We start from the raw sequence: 17,259 nt of genomic DNA on the forward strand, positions 1-17,259 counted from the left end.
TCACCAGAGGTATCTTCACAATCCCCAAGTCCAGAACAGACTATGGGAGGTGCACAGTATTACATAGAGCCATTACTACATGGAACTCTATTCCACATCAGGTAACTAATGCAAGCAGTAGAATCAGATAAAAAAATACAGAAGAGACACACACACAGGTACAGACACTCATACGCACACACATGCTAGCACACACACTCTACCCACACGTACATTGTTGTATGGTGGTATAATACATTTTGTATTGTAGATATGTAGAGGTGTAATAATGTTATATGATGTACTGTTTTATCTTTTGTTTTATGTGTGATGTAAGTGCCTTAATGTGTTTGGACCCCAGGAAGAGTAGCTCATGGGAATCCCTAATAAATACAAAGAAATACAAATAGTAAATCAAACTTCATAAAAGTGCTAGGTGGATAGTTATTTTACAGAGAAAAAACAACAACAACATATTTTTTTAACAGGACAAATCTGAGGGGGCACGTGCCTCTCTGACCCCTATGTGCATGACGCCTCTGGTGTCCTGAGCCAATGAATACCAAGAGGGTGGTACGGTTGTGCAGAACTGCACCCTGCCATTGAAGAAGTGGCCCAACTAGCCGGTCTGGCTAAAGAGTGGGAGGGACATTCACCTGCAGTGAAAAGGTGTGTTCTAGCCTGAGCTAGGACAGAGGGGAGCAAACATACTTAGGGCCAGCACTGACAATCCAGAGAGTCAGTGAGAGAGTACAGAGAGGGAGAGAGAGACACACACCAAAATTGATCAAAGCTCAAGATTTGAAAAGCATCCAGCTCCAAGATGCCAGTTCTGTGGCGCTCCACGTTCTTCCTGGTGATGGTACTGCTTGCCATTAGTAGGCCCAGCCTGGCATCTCAGGCAAGGAATGAAGAACAAAGCACAGGAAATGGAACAAAAGATCCTATCACCACCCTGCCCATCGTTATCTGGAAGTGGGAGGAAATTCATTTCCCATACCTGGTGGCACTCTGGATCCTGGTCAGCTGGCTCTGCAAACTCGGTGAGTACCATACATGTACATCAGTGGAGGCTGGTGACTTGAAAAATTGAGGAGGATGGGAGACCCACGGTATAGGCTCGGAACACACGGAGACAACAATGAGGGTATGAGGCATGAGTTGGGGTGTTCAGAGGCTTGACATCAGTGCAGGACAGGGGTTGAGGTGTTCATAGGCTTCAGTGCAGGACAGGCTCATCATGGATGGATGGCGTTGGAGAAGAGCTCAATCTTCCACTGAGGGCAAGACAGGATTTGACTGGGAAGACAAAAACCAATAACACAATACACTACACAGTTACACAAAACATCTAAGAATGAGTTAGTCCAAGCAAAATCATTGATGTGTAATAATGTGATTGCGTTTGTGTGTGTGATTGACTCTCCATACAGTAATGAGAGAAAATTGATATGGGCCAGTGAATGAGCGGGCACATGAGACGTGGCTTCAGTTCATGTCAGGAGAGAGTTGACAATGGTAGTGGAGTGGAGTGGTCATCACCTCTTAATCAGGGAACAGGAGGGGACTTAGCTGTAAATACAAATAGCAGATACATTCCATTACAGCTGCACCATCGTAGGTTTGGGCAACGAGTTTCTCCATGAAGTTAAACTCAGACATATCAGAATTCACAAAGTCAAACACAGACTGCTCATCTCACCTCTTGACACATCAAAGTAGCCAAAGAAACATTCCTGAATAAAGCCTTGATCATCCACATACCTGACAATAACTAACAACTGCAAGCAGACTAGTGACAAGGCTATGACGGGACCAGTTGTTCCTAATCAGGTCACATATTTTTTTTTTTACTCCTGAAATAAACTCCTGGCCCTGGGGGGGATGACAACCCTGTCAAACTGCAGCAACCTTATACTTGTTCATATTCATTATATTTAGACTAGATTAAGAGGGGTATTTCCTCGACCCAGACACAGAGATAACAACTGATAGACAATAGAACTCACAGGGCTGAGCTTGCTTAATGCATGTTTGCATCATGCAGGCCTAATAAAAAATGTACTCACATCTGTCATCACTATTATGTTGATTGATTAATTACAGCTAATTATTTTTGGATTGAAAATGTATAGGCAGCCTAGCCAGCTCAAATTGGAATATAAACCAAATTTGATCACATTCACATTTTATCCTGACACACAAATGGACTATAAATACATAACATTACCTATTTATTTGCCCTGACCAGATGGACAGGGTGCATAGGCTGTATGCAGCTGCTATTATTAGTAGCCTACAGTTGATCAGACTGAAAAAATAGTATCGTACAGCATGTCAGATCTCTAATGTTTAGGTGTAGCCTAGGCTGCTGCAACATTTATGTATTGATTGTTTGCTTGTGTCTGTCCGGAGTGATTATGTGTACCTTTTCTAAATAAATACAGAAGGAAAGTGGAAAGCCTACTTGAACGCGCACGAGTAATGCGCTGCGTCAACCTCTCTTTAATCTCCCTTTTAATGGAGATGCGATGGAAGCTATCAAATCATTCTGAATTGATTTCGACATCCCAGAAAAGACAGTCGAAAGTTCCATATGTTCAGCAAGTAAAGCATCGTAACGGGCAATTACCTCTGCAAGCTCCTTGTAGTTGCCCTAACATGCCCAAATATGCAGTGGTGTCGATAAGCCGCTTGAGAACATCCCTGTTTCTTCTTACTTTCTCGTTGTGTTGCTCAATTTGAATACACAGACTTTCGTCCATTTACATGATCGATGCGGCTTTTTCCCAGAAGCTTGAATCTGATGTGGGCATTTATATGCTTCCTGCTTTTGTTATGCCGTTTAGCTGAATGATCGATGTTCTTCAGGTCACTGTACCCCCCTTTCGCCCAAGGCTTTCCAAAAAGCAGGCAAGGCCAGCAATATAGGCGGCTTGATGAAAGGCTCCCTGTTAACCAGCTATACTGTTGATACCAATTGGTATTGAACACCCTCACCTTTTCATCCTTCTTCATGAAACTGATCTCAGGCAGAGGTCGACCCTCGGTTTTAATTCGCACCTTTTCCATGTACCCCAGAGAATGAAAGGGGTTCTTCAACAAAAAGTCCACAGCATTTACGGTAGCATTTGCCATTCTGGTGCCATGCTCGCACTGACTGCTAGCTACTGCTACTTGCTACTGAAGTTAGCAAGGCAACTGGACACAAAAATAAAGTTCTAAAACCAAGAAAACCATTTATAATATACCTCCTCCATCTCCTGTAATTTGAAGAAACTAATTTGAATTGAATAATATGCTAAAAATGCTCAACTATCACTTTTCACTCTCAATCTCTATCCAACAATGTCAACAACTCACCAAGCTTCTCAACACATAGAACCCCCCATAATGCTCTGCGGCACAACCCCAATACAACACACTAGGTTCATTCTCTGATCCTAATCTCATGATTGGATGGACAACATGTCAGTTCATACTGCAAAAGCATTGATTGGTTGGAGGTCGTCCTCCGGAAGTGGTCATAATTATCATGTAGGTCTATGGAAGGGGGTGAGGCCTGCGAGCCTCCTAGGTTTTGTATTGAAGTCAATGTAGCCAGAGGAAAATGGAAGCTAGCTGTCCTCCTGCTACACCATAATGCTACCCCAGAGATTGCTGTTGAAGTTACTATAGACCTTCACTGAAAAACAGTGTGTTTTAATTAATTATTTGGTGAAAGGGTAGGTAACAACACATCTGCCATGCTGATCCTCAAAAAGTTATACAGCTGCACCATTGAGAGCATCCTGACTGGTTGCATCACCGCCTGGTATGGCAACTGCTCGGCCTCCGACTGCAAGGCACTACAGAGGGTAGTGCGTACGGCCCAGTACATCACTGGGGCCAAGCTTCCTGCCATCCAGGACCTCTATACCAGGCGGTGTCGAAGGAAGGCCCTCAAAATTGTCAAAGACTCCAGCCACCCTAGTCATAGACTGTTCTCTCTGCTACTGCACGGCAAGCGGTACCAAAGTCTAGGTCCAAAAGGCTTCTCAACAGCTTCTACCCCCAAGCCATAAGACTCCTGAACAGCTAATCATGGCTACCCAGACTATTTGCACCCCCACCCCATCTTTTTATGCTGCTGCCACTCTGTTAATTATTTATGCATAGTCACTTTAACTCTACCCACATGTACATATTACCTCAACTACCTCAACTAGCCGGTGCCCACGCACATTGACTCTGCACCGGTACCCCCCTGTATATAGCCTCCCTACTGTTATTTTATTTTACTTCTGCTCTTTTTTTCTCAACGCTTTTTTGTTGTTGTTTTATTTTACTTTTTTATTAAGAAATAAATGCATTGTTGGTTAAGGGCTATAAGTAAGCATTTCACGGTAATGTCTACACCTGCTGTATTCGGCGCATGTGGCAAATAAAATTTGATTTGATATGAATGTATTTAGTGTAGTTTTATCTAAAAAGGATAACTTTTTAAATGTTTCACTATTTCAATGAGGAGGATGGTCCTCTTCCTCCTCTGAGGAGCCTCCTCTGATGTACATCCCCTTCCCCGGGCTACTCATCTTTATAGTATTTCATCGTACCATAGATTGCCACCCTCTATTCACACTCGGAGAGTTTGTTTGGTTACGCTTTACTTTACCCTGAGTCATAAGGCCCAACATTAAACTGTTATACTCATGACATAACAGATGTTATAAACCAAGCTGGTGTCAGCTTAAGACAATGACTTTACACTGTCATGACACAGCCAATTCACTATGTGTTAGTGTAAAATTGTACTTAGCAGATTTGGACGTTAGGTGACCGTTTAAATGATGCAGGACTTATTTAGGTGTTTCGACAGGAAAGCTGAGGAGAACTTTGATTCTGGCAAGTGATAATGTAATTTGTGCTAAGGTATATGCGTATGTATGTACAGATATGAGTTATGGAGTGTCATCTTTTGAAGGTTAATGGTTAAAGGTAATGGAGCATCTACCGTGTTGTGTTGTGTTTAGGTCTCGTTTGTTGTGGTGACATGGTAGTCATTAGCAATGTGAGTGTTCACAACAGACATAATTGAGATGTGACATTGATTACACTTTATGTGTGTTTGTGTAAATGTGCATACACTGTGCCTTCACAAAGTATTCACACCCCTTGATTTTTTCCACATTTTGTTATTACAAAGTGGGATTAAAATGGATTTAATTGTCATTTATTTTCAATGATCGCCACAAAATACTCTGTAATGTAAAAGTGGAAGAAATATATATATATATATACATACATTACCAGTCAAAAGTTTGGACACACCTACTCATTCAAGTGTTTCTTTATTTTTTACTATTTTCTACATTGTAGAATAATAGTGAAGACATCAAAACTATGAAATAACACATATGGAGTCTTGAAGGAGTTCCCACATATGCTGAGCACTTGTTGGCTACTTTTCCTTTACTCTGCGGTCCAACTCAATCCCAACCATCTCAATTGGGTTGAGGTTGGGTGATTGTGGAGGCCAGGTCATCTGATGCAGCACTCCATCACTCCCCTTCTTGGTCAAATAGCCCTTACACAGCCTGGAGGTGTGTTTTGGGTCATTGTCCTGTTGAAAAACAAATGATAGTCCCACTAAGCACAAACCAGATGGGATGGCGTATCGCTGCAGAATGCTGTGGTAGCCATGCTGGTTAAGTATGCCTTGAATTCTAAATAAATCACAAACAGTGTCACCAGCAAAGCACCCCCACACCATCACACCTCCTCCCCCATGCCTCACGGTGGGAACCACACGTGGAGATCATCCGTTCACCTACTCCGTGTCTCTTAAAGACACGCCGGTTGGAACCAAAAATCTCAAATTTGGACTCATCAGACCAAAGGACAGATTTCCACCGGTCTAATGTCCATTGCTTGTGTTTCTTGGCCCAAGCAAGTCTCTTCTTATTATTGTTGTCCTTTAGTAGTGGTTTCCTTGCAGCAATTCGACCATGAAGGCCTGATTCACGCAGTCTCCTCTGAACAGTTGATGTTGAGATGTGTCTGTTAACTGAACTCTGTGAAGCATTTATTTGGCCTGCAATCTGAGGTGCAGTTAACTCTAATGAACTTATCTTCTGCAGCAGAGGTAACTATGGTTCTTCCTTTTCTGTGGCGGTCCTCATGAGAGCCAGCTTCATCATATCGCTTGATGTTTTTTTGCAACTGCACTTGAAGAAACTTTCAAAGTTCTTTACATTTTTACTTCATGTCTTAAAGTAATGATGGACTGTCGTTTCTCTTTGCTTATTTGAGCTATTCTTGCCATAATATGGACTTGGTCTTTTACCAAATAGGGCTATCTTCTGTATACCACCCCTACCTTGTCACAACACAACTGATTGGCTCAAATGCATTAAGAAGGAAATAAATTCCACAAATTAACTTTTAAGAAGGCACACCTGTTAATTGAAATGCGTTCCAGGTGACTACCTCATGAAGATGGTTGAGAAAATGCCAAGAGTGTGCAAAGCTGTCATCAAGGCAAAGGGTGGCTACTTTGAAGAATCTCAAATATTAAATATATTTAGATTTGTTTAACACTTTTTGGGTTACTACATGATTCCATATGTGTTATTTCATAGTTTTGATGTCTTCACTATTATTCTAAAATGTGGAAAATAGTAAAAATCAAGAAAAATCCTTGAATGAGTAGGTGTGTCCAAACTTTTGACTGGTACTGTATATGGAAAATAGAACACTAATATACTGTATCTTGATTAGATAAGTATTCAACTCCCTGTGTCTATACATGTTGGAATCACCTTTGGCAGCGATTACAGCTGTGAGTCTATCTGGGTAAGTCTCTAAGAGCTTTGCACACCTGGATTTTACAATATTTGCACATGATTCTTAAAAAAATTCTTCAAGCTCTGTCAAGTTGGTTGTTGATCATTGTTCGACAGCCATTTTCAAGTCTTGCCATAGATTTTAAAGCCGATTGGAGTGAAAACTAGGGGTGGGCCGAGTACTCGGACAAAATGAGTATCGTAACTAATCGAGAATTTTTTGAAATTATTCTTGATGGAAAATGTTTTATTTCCAGCTGCCAGCACGCATCTCTCTTTAACTCAAATAGTGTGAAGCGCTGTGTGCTCTAAACAACTTCAAAACATTATGATTTCCTAGAGGTTGCAGTAGGTGCCCCCCCCCCCCCCCACCCCCCGCCCCACAAGGCATTAGTAGCAGAAAAACTGAAGGGTTAAAAATAAAACTGAATGCTATGGCTCGTAGTGACTCAATTGTAACCAGTATGAACTTAGCAACTTTGCAATATACACTACAAAGATACAACTTTTCATTCCACAAGAATATGTACTGTGTCTGCAACTTCAGGCCCAAAAATGTCCTTTGTCTAACCTTTCCATCTTGCCAAGACTGAACCTTTTTATTCAGGTGTTAAAAAGTGCATACTTATACATGCTTGGAGGAACATGGGCCTCAAGGCCAAGGTCATGTTTAACATTTTAAAGGCTAAATGGCAGGCCGGGCGCTGGTTAAAATTATACATTGGGACATTAGTTAATTAATATGGCTAATAATGTGAACTGATGCATGCCATCTTTTCCCACCCTATTTAGCAATGGAGCTAAACATTTGGCAGTAAATAAAGTAGATCATGATAAATCCAACTTTACTTTATGTTAAAATAACATTTGACTTATCATTTATAATTTGTGAAAATAGATTACTCATAGGGTCTGTCATGGTTGCAGTTTCGAAACACTTCCAGACAATGTGAAAATGTCCACCTGTTAGGCCTTTCTAAGTACAACAGGCCTATCTATGTGAGCACTTGTGATATGTGCTACATTGACTGCTGAATAAAGTCAGTATATGTTCACATATACTGTCACATACACTGAGTGTACAAAACATTAAGAACATCTTCCTAATATTGAGATGCACCACTGTTTAGTGTGAAAAACCCAGTAGCGTTGCAGTTCTTGACTCAAACCGGTACGTCTGGCACCTCCTACCATACCCCGTTTAAAGGCACTTAAATATTTTGTATTGCCCATTCACCCTCTGAATGGCACACATACACAATCCATGTCTCAATTGTCTCAAGGCTTAAAAATCCTTCTTTAACCTGTCTCTTCCCCCTTCATCTATACTGATTTGAAGTGGATTTAACAAGTGGCATCAATAAGGGATCATAGCTTTCACCTGGATTTACCTGGTCAGTCTATGTCATGGAAAGAGCAGTTCTAAATGTTTTGTTTACTCAGTGTATACTGACTTATGATTATTCACTTATTCACATATTACAAACAATTCCATTAAAAAAAGAAAATGTCAGTTGGATTACCTGTGCCCCCTGGGTAAAGAGTCATATTTGTTATGCTATTTGAGCACAGTAACTAACCAATAAGTGACAGATAGTAAAACCAAGTCATGATGCCTCTGGACCCAGCTCCTGACCGAAACAACATCATCACTATGGAGTTCACCAGAATGGCAACAGTGTTTACATCACAAATACATGATGCCATTGTTTCCTACTTGACAAGTTTTTGTTGTATATCAACAATGTTATGGAATACATACAAATACACAATGTCCCTAAGTTTACACCCACAGATGTATTGTCCCATGTGCACACACCTCAGTCAGAATGTGGGCATGAAACAGCCCTCTGGAGCCAGGCAAACAATGAACTGAAATTCCACAACAAAACCCACAGATCCAATGTAACAACTTTTTAATCCGACTTGAAAGCACACATTAGGATGAAGTTTTCTCCTTGAGAGTGCCATAGTAGTCTCTGCCCTTGACTGAGTGCAATAGAGACTGAGGAACCGAAGCCAAGCAATGCAGACACTGCTCAATGTGACTGAGTAACCAAGAGCAGATGCCCTAAAGAGGAGGTACTGTATTTCCTCTTTCTTCCCTCCACACCCTTCCACCTTGAGAGGACATATAAACGGTTGAGCCTGTTATTCAGTGCACCTCTGCCCTCACTGCACCATTGCCCTCAGACACCGGCCCGGCCCACACCACTGTGACCTGAGCATTGAGCAGGTCATCAGAGAGAGAGAGAGAGAGAGAGAGAGAGAGAGAGAGAGAGAGAGAGAGAGAGAGACTGTGCCACCGTCAGAGAGGAGAAGAGAGGAGAGGAGAGAAGAGGGACAGAAACGTAACATTCTGTCCGGCTGGGCTGAACAGTCTGTACTACAGTTTGGCTCCAGATATCTATGTGATGCTGGGACAAGAATACCCTGAACCTCTCGGAGCGTAGGGCATCAGGAGAGGCCAAATACGTTCTCAGGACTCTCAAAGAACCCCGAGAACAAATTCTGCTCCATTATTTATTTATCTATTTATTTGGTGAAATGCCATGCATAACTTGCCTCTGGCTGCTGGGGGCATTGTTGCTGACTTGTACTGTGGGCCTGATAGTTGAGGGTACAGAGGTGGGAGCACCCCAGGGGTCGCATCCAGAGCTAGGGGTGGTGGGATCGAACCACAGCCAGGCTGGAGGGGACCATGGGTCCAGCCTCTCAGGGATACAAATCGTGACATTTAAATGGCACCATGTGGAAGCCCCCTACCTCATCACCTTATGGATACTGGTGGCTGGGGTATCCAAAATGTGTATGCATACAGGTAGGTGCAGTCAGCTCAGGGGTCTTGAGGATTAGATGACCAGCTGCAGATTCACTGTTAGAGAGTGGGGCCTGATTTGATTTAGTTCCTAATGAAGATTGATAAATTAATGTTTTAATTTGGTGTTCTGAACTTTTGTGGAGAGCAGTTGAGATCAAATAAAAGGAGATGAAAGAATACATACCAAATCCAGGGTCCACTTCTGCCACAGTTCAAAATAATGTTACAGACACAAAACTGCTATGTCAGGGAAGATATTGCAGAGTTGGTATCATTCACAATGATGCTGGCAGACAGATTTGGCAAAGGCTGTGAAAGTTGTAATGACTTTCTATGTGGCCTGGACTCAAGGAAGATTACTCTTTCATGATCATAAAACATAAAAAATAATTTATTAGACTCTGACCTTCCATGTATAATTTGGGTCTCATTTCAAAGGAGATAAAGTATTTTTTATGCATTTTTTTTACCCCTTTTTCATGATATCCAATTGGTAGTTACAGTCTTGTCCCATCGTTGCAACTCCCGTACGGACTCGGGAGAGGCAAAGGTCAAGAGCCATGCGTCCTCCGAAACACAACCCTGCCAAGCCACACTGCTTCTTGACACACTGCTCGTTTAACCCGGAAGCCAGCCGTACCAAAGTGTCAGAGGAAACGTCGTACAACTGGCGACCGTGTCAGCTATAGCGTGATGGGAAAAGGACATCCTGGCCGACCAAACACTCCCCTAACCCGGACGACGATGGGCCAATTGTAAACATCAGACAGATCAAAGGAAGCAGGCAATATCATCCAGTGAGAACGAAAGCTGTGTTTTGTGAAGCATTTGTGCCATAAATAGGCCCAACATAATGCCACTACTCTCTAGCATTTGCAGCCCTTGTCAGTGTTATCAAGGCAACACGCTGTTCTTCTGACCAAGTGCTTTTCGCTTTTTACTCAAGTTCATGGGATATATCAAGATGTAAAAAAATATATTTTTGAGTAGGTGGTGAGTGTATATGGCATCTTCTTAAATACATACAGTACTTTTTATATTCAAGGTCAATCATTGTGCTTCAGAGGAACAGCGCCTATGTCCAATATGGTGCTAACATTTTTGAAAACTGAGAATAAGGGAAGAAAAAGCAGACAAAAGGTTGCAAATGCTGAACAAAAATGTATGTTTTATTAAGTTGAAAGTTTCTCCAAACAAGTGTAAAGAATAATTTACTCAAACATACTTGAGGTAATCTGGAACGGACTCCAATCCATACAATTACATTTTTGTAATTTAGCAGACGCTCTTATCCAGAGCGACTTACAGTTAGTGAGTGCATACATTTTTATTTTTCATACTGGCCCCCCGTGGGAATCAAACCCACAGCCCTGGCGTTGCAAACGCCATGCTCTACCAACTGAGCTACATCCCTGCCGGCCTTTCCCTCCCCTACCCTGGGCCAATTGTGCGCCGCCCCATGGGTCTCCCGGTTGCGGCTGGCTACGACAGAGCCTGGAACCAGGATCTCTAGTGGCACAGCTAGCACTGCGATGCAGTGCCTTAGACCACTGCGCCACTCGGGAGATATTACCATTAATGTCATGAAGGAAAAATTATTTTAACAAAAGCGTGGGTACTGGTTATCTATTGTTTACTTATCATTTAACTAACTTATCCCAGATCTGGAGTGTTGGTGATGAATCACTTGAGTATAAGTTACACATACAGTTGAAGTCGGAAGTTTACATACACTTAGGTTGGAGTCATTAAAACTAGTTTTTCAACCACTCCACAAATTTCTTTTAAACAAACTATAGTTTTAGCAAGTCGGTTAGGACATCTGATCTGTGCATGACACAAGTAATTTTTCCAACAATTGTTTACAGACCGATTATTTCACTTATAATTCACTGTATCACAATTCCAGTGGGTCAGAAGTTTACATACACTTAGTTGACTGTGCCTTTAAACAGCTTGGAAAATTCCAGAAAATTATGTCATGGCTTTAGAAGCTTCTGATAGGCTAATTTAATTTGCTTGACATCATGGGAAAATCAAAAGAAATCAGCTAAGACCTCAGAATAAAGATTGTAGACCTCCACAAGTCTGGTTCGTCCTTGGGAGCAATTTCCAAACGCCTGAAGGTACCACGTTCATCTGTACAAACAATAGTACGCAAGTATAAACACCATGGGACCATGCAGCCGTCATACTGCTCAGGAAGAAGATGCATTCTGTCTCCTAGAGATTAACGTACTTTGGTGCGAAAAGTGCAAATCAATCCCAGAACAACAGCAAAGGAACTTGTGAAGATGCTGGAGGAAACAGGTACAAAAGTATCTATATCCACAGTAACCTGAAAGGCCGCTCAGCAAGGAAGAAGCCACTGCTCCAAAACCGCCATAGAAAAGCCAGACTACGGTTTGCAACTGCACATGGGGACAAAGATCGTACTTTTTGGAGAAATGTCCTCTGGTCTGATGAAACAAAAATAGAACTGTTTGGCCATAATGACCATCGTTATATTTGGAGGAAAAAGGGGTTTGCTTGCAAGCCGAAGAACACCATCCCAATCGTGAAGCACGGGGGTGGCATCATCATGCTGTGGGGGTGCTTTGCTGCAGGAGGGACTGGTGCACTTCACAAAATAGATGGCATCTTGAGGAAGGAAAATTATGTGGATATATTGAAGCAACATCTCAAGACATCAGTCAGGAAGTTAAAGCTTGGTCGCAAATGGGTCTTTCAAATGGACAATGACCCCAAGCATACTTCCAAAGTTGTGGCAAAATGGCTTAAGGACAACAAAGTCAAGGTATTGGAGTGGCCATCACAAAGCCCTGACCTCAATCCTATCGAAAATGTGTGGGCAGAACTGAAAAAGCGTGTGCGAGCAAGAATGCCTACAAACCTGACTCAGTTACACCAGCTCTGTCAGGAGGAATGGGCCAAAATTCACCCAACTTATTGTGGGAAGCTTGTGGAAGGATGCCTGAAACGTTTGACCCAAGTTAAACAATTTAAAGGCAATGCTACCAAATACTAATTGAGTGTATGTAAACTTCTGACCCACTGGGAATGTGATGAAAGTAATAAAAAGCTTAAATAAATAATTCTCTCTACAATTATTCAGACATTTCACATTCTTAAAATATAGTGGTGATCCTAACTGACCTAAAACAGGGAATTTTTACTAGGATTAAATGTCAGGAATTGTGAAAAACTGAGTTTAAATGTATTTGGCTAAGGTGTATGTAATCTTCCGACTTCAACTGTAAAACGAAAAAAATACTTTTGAAACAGCTTTTGCAACTTGCTAAATATTTTATTTTCAGAGCCGAGGTCCTGTAGGATAAATAAACAGAATAGTTGAGGGGAATCTTCTACACTTTGATGTGTACGAACATACGGGTGTGATCATACTACAGTGGTCCCCGCAGCGTAAGCTCAAACCGGTGTGATTAGAACACTTCATTAGAACGTCTTGTTACGATTGAGGTTTGACGATCAGCGATTGAGCTGGCCAAACTGTTTTTTCACAGAAACATTTTGCACAAACACAGTCTTTACAACATTATGTCCTCAATCTGAGCAGTTTATTTTTGGATGCAATGTTCAGACATTTACAGAAGTAGCAACAGCATAACACAATTCTCATTGAAATCGGAAAATGTAAGCTACATTAGTCCTAGCGCTAACTGAGTAAAGCGTGAGCTAACACAAGAGGTCATATTTAGTCAACTCTTGGCAGATAGAAACCATAATATGAATAAGCTAATAACAATTACTATTTACAATTCATCACATCAGGGTGAGTTCACCAGTGATTGGGCCTCCTCTGTAGCTCAGTTGGTAGAGCATGGCACTTGCAACGCCAGGGTTGTGGGTTCGATTCCCACGGGCGGCCAGTATTAGAAAAATGTATGCACTCGCTAACTGTAAGTCGCTCTGGATAAGAGCGTCTGCTAAATTACTAAAATATATGTTAAATAATTGAGTAAAACACTGTCTAAAAAAATCCCACAATGGGTAGAGTTTGTGCGCGCTGCCATGTTTGTTTTTCTGCGTCAACCAAAGATGATAAGAAGATGTGACAAGATGAGTTAGGTCTGTTTGCAGTATGCATGTTGAAGGCTAAGGGAGGGTGGTGTCTTCTACCATCATTCACTTCCGGAAGTTTACTCAAAAGACGAGTGAACCATGCCTTCACCTCATTTTGGTCTGACAGATGTTTATGTGACACCCAGAATGCATTGAATGATGTCAACAAACATAGCTCCACACATAACCGGCAAATAGCTTAGCATTAACTCATCATAATCAGTACAACCTTCAAAAAAGTATTTTACACACATCATATGTGTCCATTATAATCCATTATAATCGGAATGCATGATTTGTCACCAGTACTTGAAATGTTAATAAAAGTTAAAGAAGGAGTAACCTGAATGATAGTGTGGAATCTGAAAAAGCATTACCGACATTAAAAACGTGCTTCTCTCCACTAATCCAGAGAATGAGTGAGTGATGAGAACATTTATAACGGCACATTGCTGGTTAATCATACTCCAAGGACAGAAAAACTACACTTTCTCAGTCTTCTGAAATGGTTGATCATTTGCAAGTTTCGCAACCTAACACATTTTAATTATTTTGCTTTACCGTTTAGTTACGGCTTTGAGTTTTAACACCTTCCTGTGTGTAGATCCCAATAATGTTGTCAGGTAGGAACAAATGTCAATGTCGGACTCCATGGTATCCTGTGGACATCTTGATCCCGTTATTGACCAACAATCAAAAAAGTGTAAGGCCACAGCCTGTAGGCCTATTCATAAAGCGTCTTAGAGTAGGAATGCTGTTCTATGATCAGGTCCTCCCAGTCCATGAAATATTCAGTAGGATATTTAAGCCACAACTGAACATACAGTAGATCAGCACTCCTACTCTAAGATGCTTTATGAATACAACCTCAGGGATCAAGAAAGTGTAAGGAGGCCTGAACTAATTAGCTAACTTGGCTATGCAAAATGTATTTTTTTACTTCATAGGTTTATCAGGCAGTGAGCAGAGCACAAGGGCCATGTATTCTCTTGGAGGCATCATTGGAGTAATGAAGCAAGGCCCGGATTTAAAAAACCATCTTAAGAAGACAGTTCTTCCAATTGCCATTTTTTCTTTAACTTTATGCTAACCAGGGCCCGGTTTTCCAAAAGGATCTTAAGGCTAAATTAATCGTTAGAACCTTCGTAGGAGCATTGTTAAATCTCTGAGCTGTTTCCCAAAACCATTGTTTCTAAAGTTGCTCTTGAAGAAGCTTGTTATTTAATGACTGCCTCAGACCACTTGTAGAACAGCTAAGATTGTTGTCGTTTTTGCCCTTCCGTGTCACTTTATACTCAGAAGATTTCCACTAAACATAAAATCAAGATGTTTATATGTCTTTCTGTGACCGCCAATAACTTCAGAACAAATGTGAATACAAATACAAAGTTGCCAATTTCTTTACATTGTTACTAACCAGCGAAGGATAAAAATATGATTAAATGAAAACCGAGATGACTGTATTAGAAATATAAATACAGTGTAGGCTACATACTGTAGAGCTATTATTTAAATGACATTACAATCAATTCCATGTTCATTCAGTTGAGTTTTATTTAGCTATTTCTATGCTACTGTCTGTAATTTCAATATATTTCAATCAATATATTTCATTATGTGTAACGTGCACAATGATGTGCCAAATCTCGATTTAGTGCATTATAGGGTAAGCATTAGAATAAGCCGCCTCAATATTTGTAGCCATAGGTGATAATATCTCTCTAGGATCTGATGCCTCGTCAGAATTGTGGATTAATTATAATGTTAGGTAAGATATGAAAGGTAGAATGCTGATCCGAGAGCAGCGCTGCCTTTCTTTCGATCCAATCAGTATCGACTCATGCCTTAACAACGCACTTAGGGAATGTTTTCTCTGCATGGTGTTTTGGGAAATTAGTGTTACATCTTCGGCCATTGTAGGAAAAATGCACCATTAAAACATTTGTAAGCCTAAATTCAATCGCTCTCGGGAAACCGGGCTCAGGTCTGTTTGACTTTGCTCCACCAGAATCTACCAAATGATGACCCTTTTTGTCTTTCATTCACTCTACGTATCTCTGAATGTCTCTTTTGTCCTTGTCTCACTCTGTTCACCAACAGTTTTCCAGCTGAGCCCCAGCCTGACCAGCGTGATCCCGGAGAGCGGCCTCCTCATTTGCATCGGTTGGGTCCTGGGCGGCATCATCTACGGGGCAGACAAGGTGCAGACCTTCAGGCTGCAGCCCTTCACCTTCTTCTTCTACCTGCTGCCCCAGATCGTCCTGGACGCGGGCTACTCCATGCCTAACAAGCTGTTCTTCGGCAACTTGGGCGCCATCCTGGTTTACGCTGTTATTGGCACCTGCTGGAACGCTGCCACTTTGGGACTCGCCCTTTGGGGGTGCTGGTTGGGTGGGGCCATGGGTAAGGCAGGCAACGTGTGCGTTCCTATAGCACCCGATTTCCTATGCTAGTGTACTACTTTTGACCAGAGGGCCCTGGTCAAAAGTAATGCACTATATAGGGAATAGGGTGCCATTTGGGACAGGCCCAACCAAAGCCTGAACTGACCACGGGTTCTTCTATAGTTTTCAGATGATTGGAACTAGCATTTGTGAGGTCCTCAGAGTTAATGTGTAAGGTAGATCAAAGGTCTGAGATCATAACACCTTTTACTCTGGGCCTCTGTAGGTGATATCAACACTGGTCTCCTGCAGTTGTTGTTGTTTGGGAGTCTGATTGCTGCTGTGGACCCCGTGGCTGTGATTGCCGTGTTTGAGGAGGTCCATGTCAACGAAGTCCTGTACATCCTGGTGTTTGGGGAGTCCCTTCTCAACGACGGCGTCACAGTGGTCAGTCTCACAAACTTGATTATCCTCATTCATCATTATTAGTTGCGTCCCAAATTGCACCCTTTTCTCTATATCAGCCATACACAATAGGCGGTGTCAATACGGACCGTGGGCCTCAATTATTTATTTATTTTTGGAACTCAGTCTGGCTTTCAACTTACTCTTGAAATATGTAATAGTTGAATACACAAGCTGCAATTTCATTATTTGGCAGGGCATCAGCAGTTTTAATCTTGTTATGTCAGTCATTGCTGACCTTAAAGAGCTATTTATTACAGTTGATCAACTAGCCGATGTCAGCATACGTTTTTAGCTAGGTTTTTCAGCCCATTGATTTTGTTGTAATGTTTGAGTCCCTTAGATATCACATGACCACACATAAGACATGGAAAAATCTATAGAATTGCAGGAAATTAGCTTTAAATCTGCATACTACGCCCATTATGACAATCCGATAATGACAATATCCCTCTGGACCTTTGCCATCCTAGGAAATTTGTGAGGTTGGACCTTCTGAAATAGCATTTGAATACCCCTGTCCTATATAGTGCACTACTTTTGATCAGGGCCCGTAGGCCATTTTGATCAGGTTCCTTTCAGTTGGTAGCCTACAGTTTGTATAATTCCATTTCATTCCATTTGCTTCCTCTGTAAACGCTTTCACGTCCGTGTCGTTATTGCTGAGGATAATTTGTCATAGTTGATCATATTTCATGTAAGA

At 41.6% G+C, this 17,259-nt stretch overlaps 1 protein-coding gene across 1 annotated transcript in view; it reads left to right on the plus strand.

The window, feature by feature from the left end:
* Positions 1-622: 622 nt before the first annotated feature.
* The window catches only part of LOC121571382 (sodium/hydrogen exchanger 3), a 64,129-nt gene continuing 47,492 nt past the window's right edge, over positions 623-17,259 (plus strand). Inside the window, exons 1-3 of the mRNA XM_041882797.2 lie at positions 623-1,022; positions 15,808-16,110; positions 16,378-16,538. Coding sequence (XP_041738731.1) covers positions 803-1,022; positions 15,808-16,110; positions 16,378-16,538 — 684 coding nt within the window. The 5' untranslated portion in view covers positions 623-802. The remainder of the gene's footprint in view (positions 1,023-15,807; positions 16,111-16,377; positions 16,539-17,259) is intronic.

The sequence above is a fragment of the Coregonus clupeaformis genome, chromosome 8 (genome assembly GCF_020615455.1).
Source record: "Coregonus clupeaformis isolate EN_2021a chromosome 8, ASM2061545v1, whole genome shotgun sequence".
Classification (NCBI taxonomy): domain Eukaryota; kingdom Metazoa; phylum Chordata; class Actinopteri; order Salmoniformes; family Salmonidae; genus Coregonus; species Coregonus clupeaformis.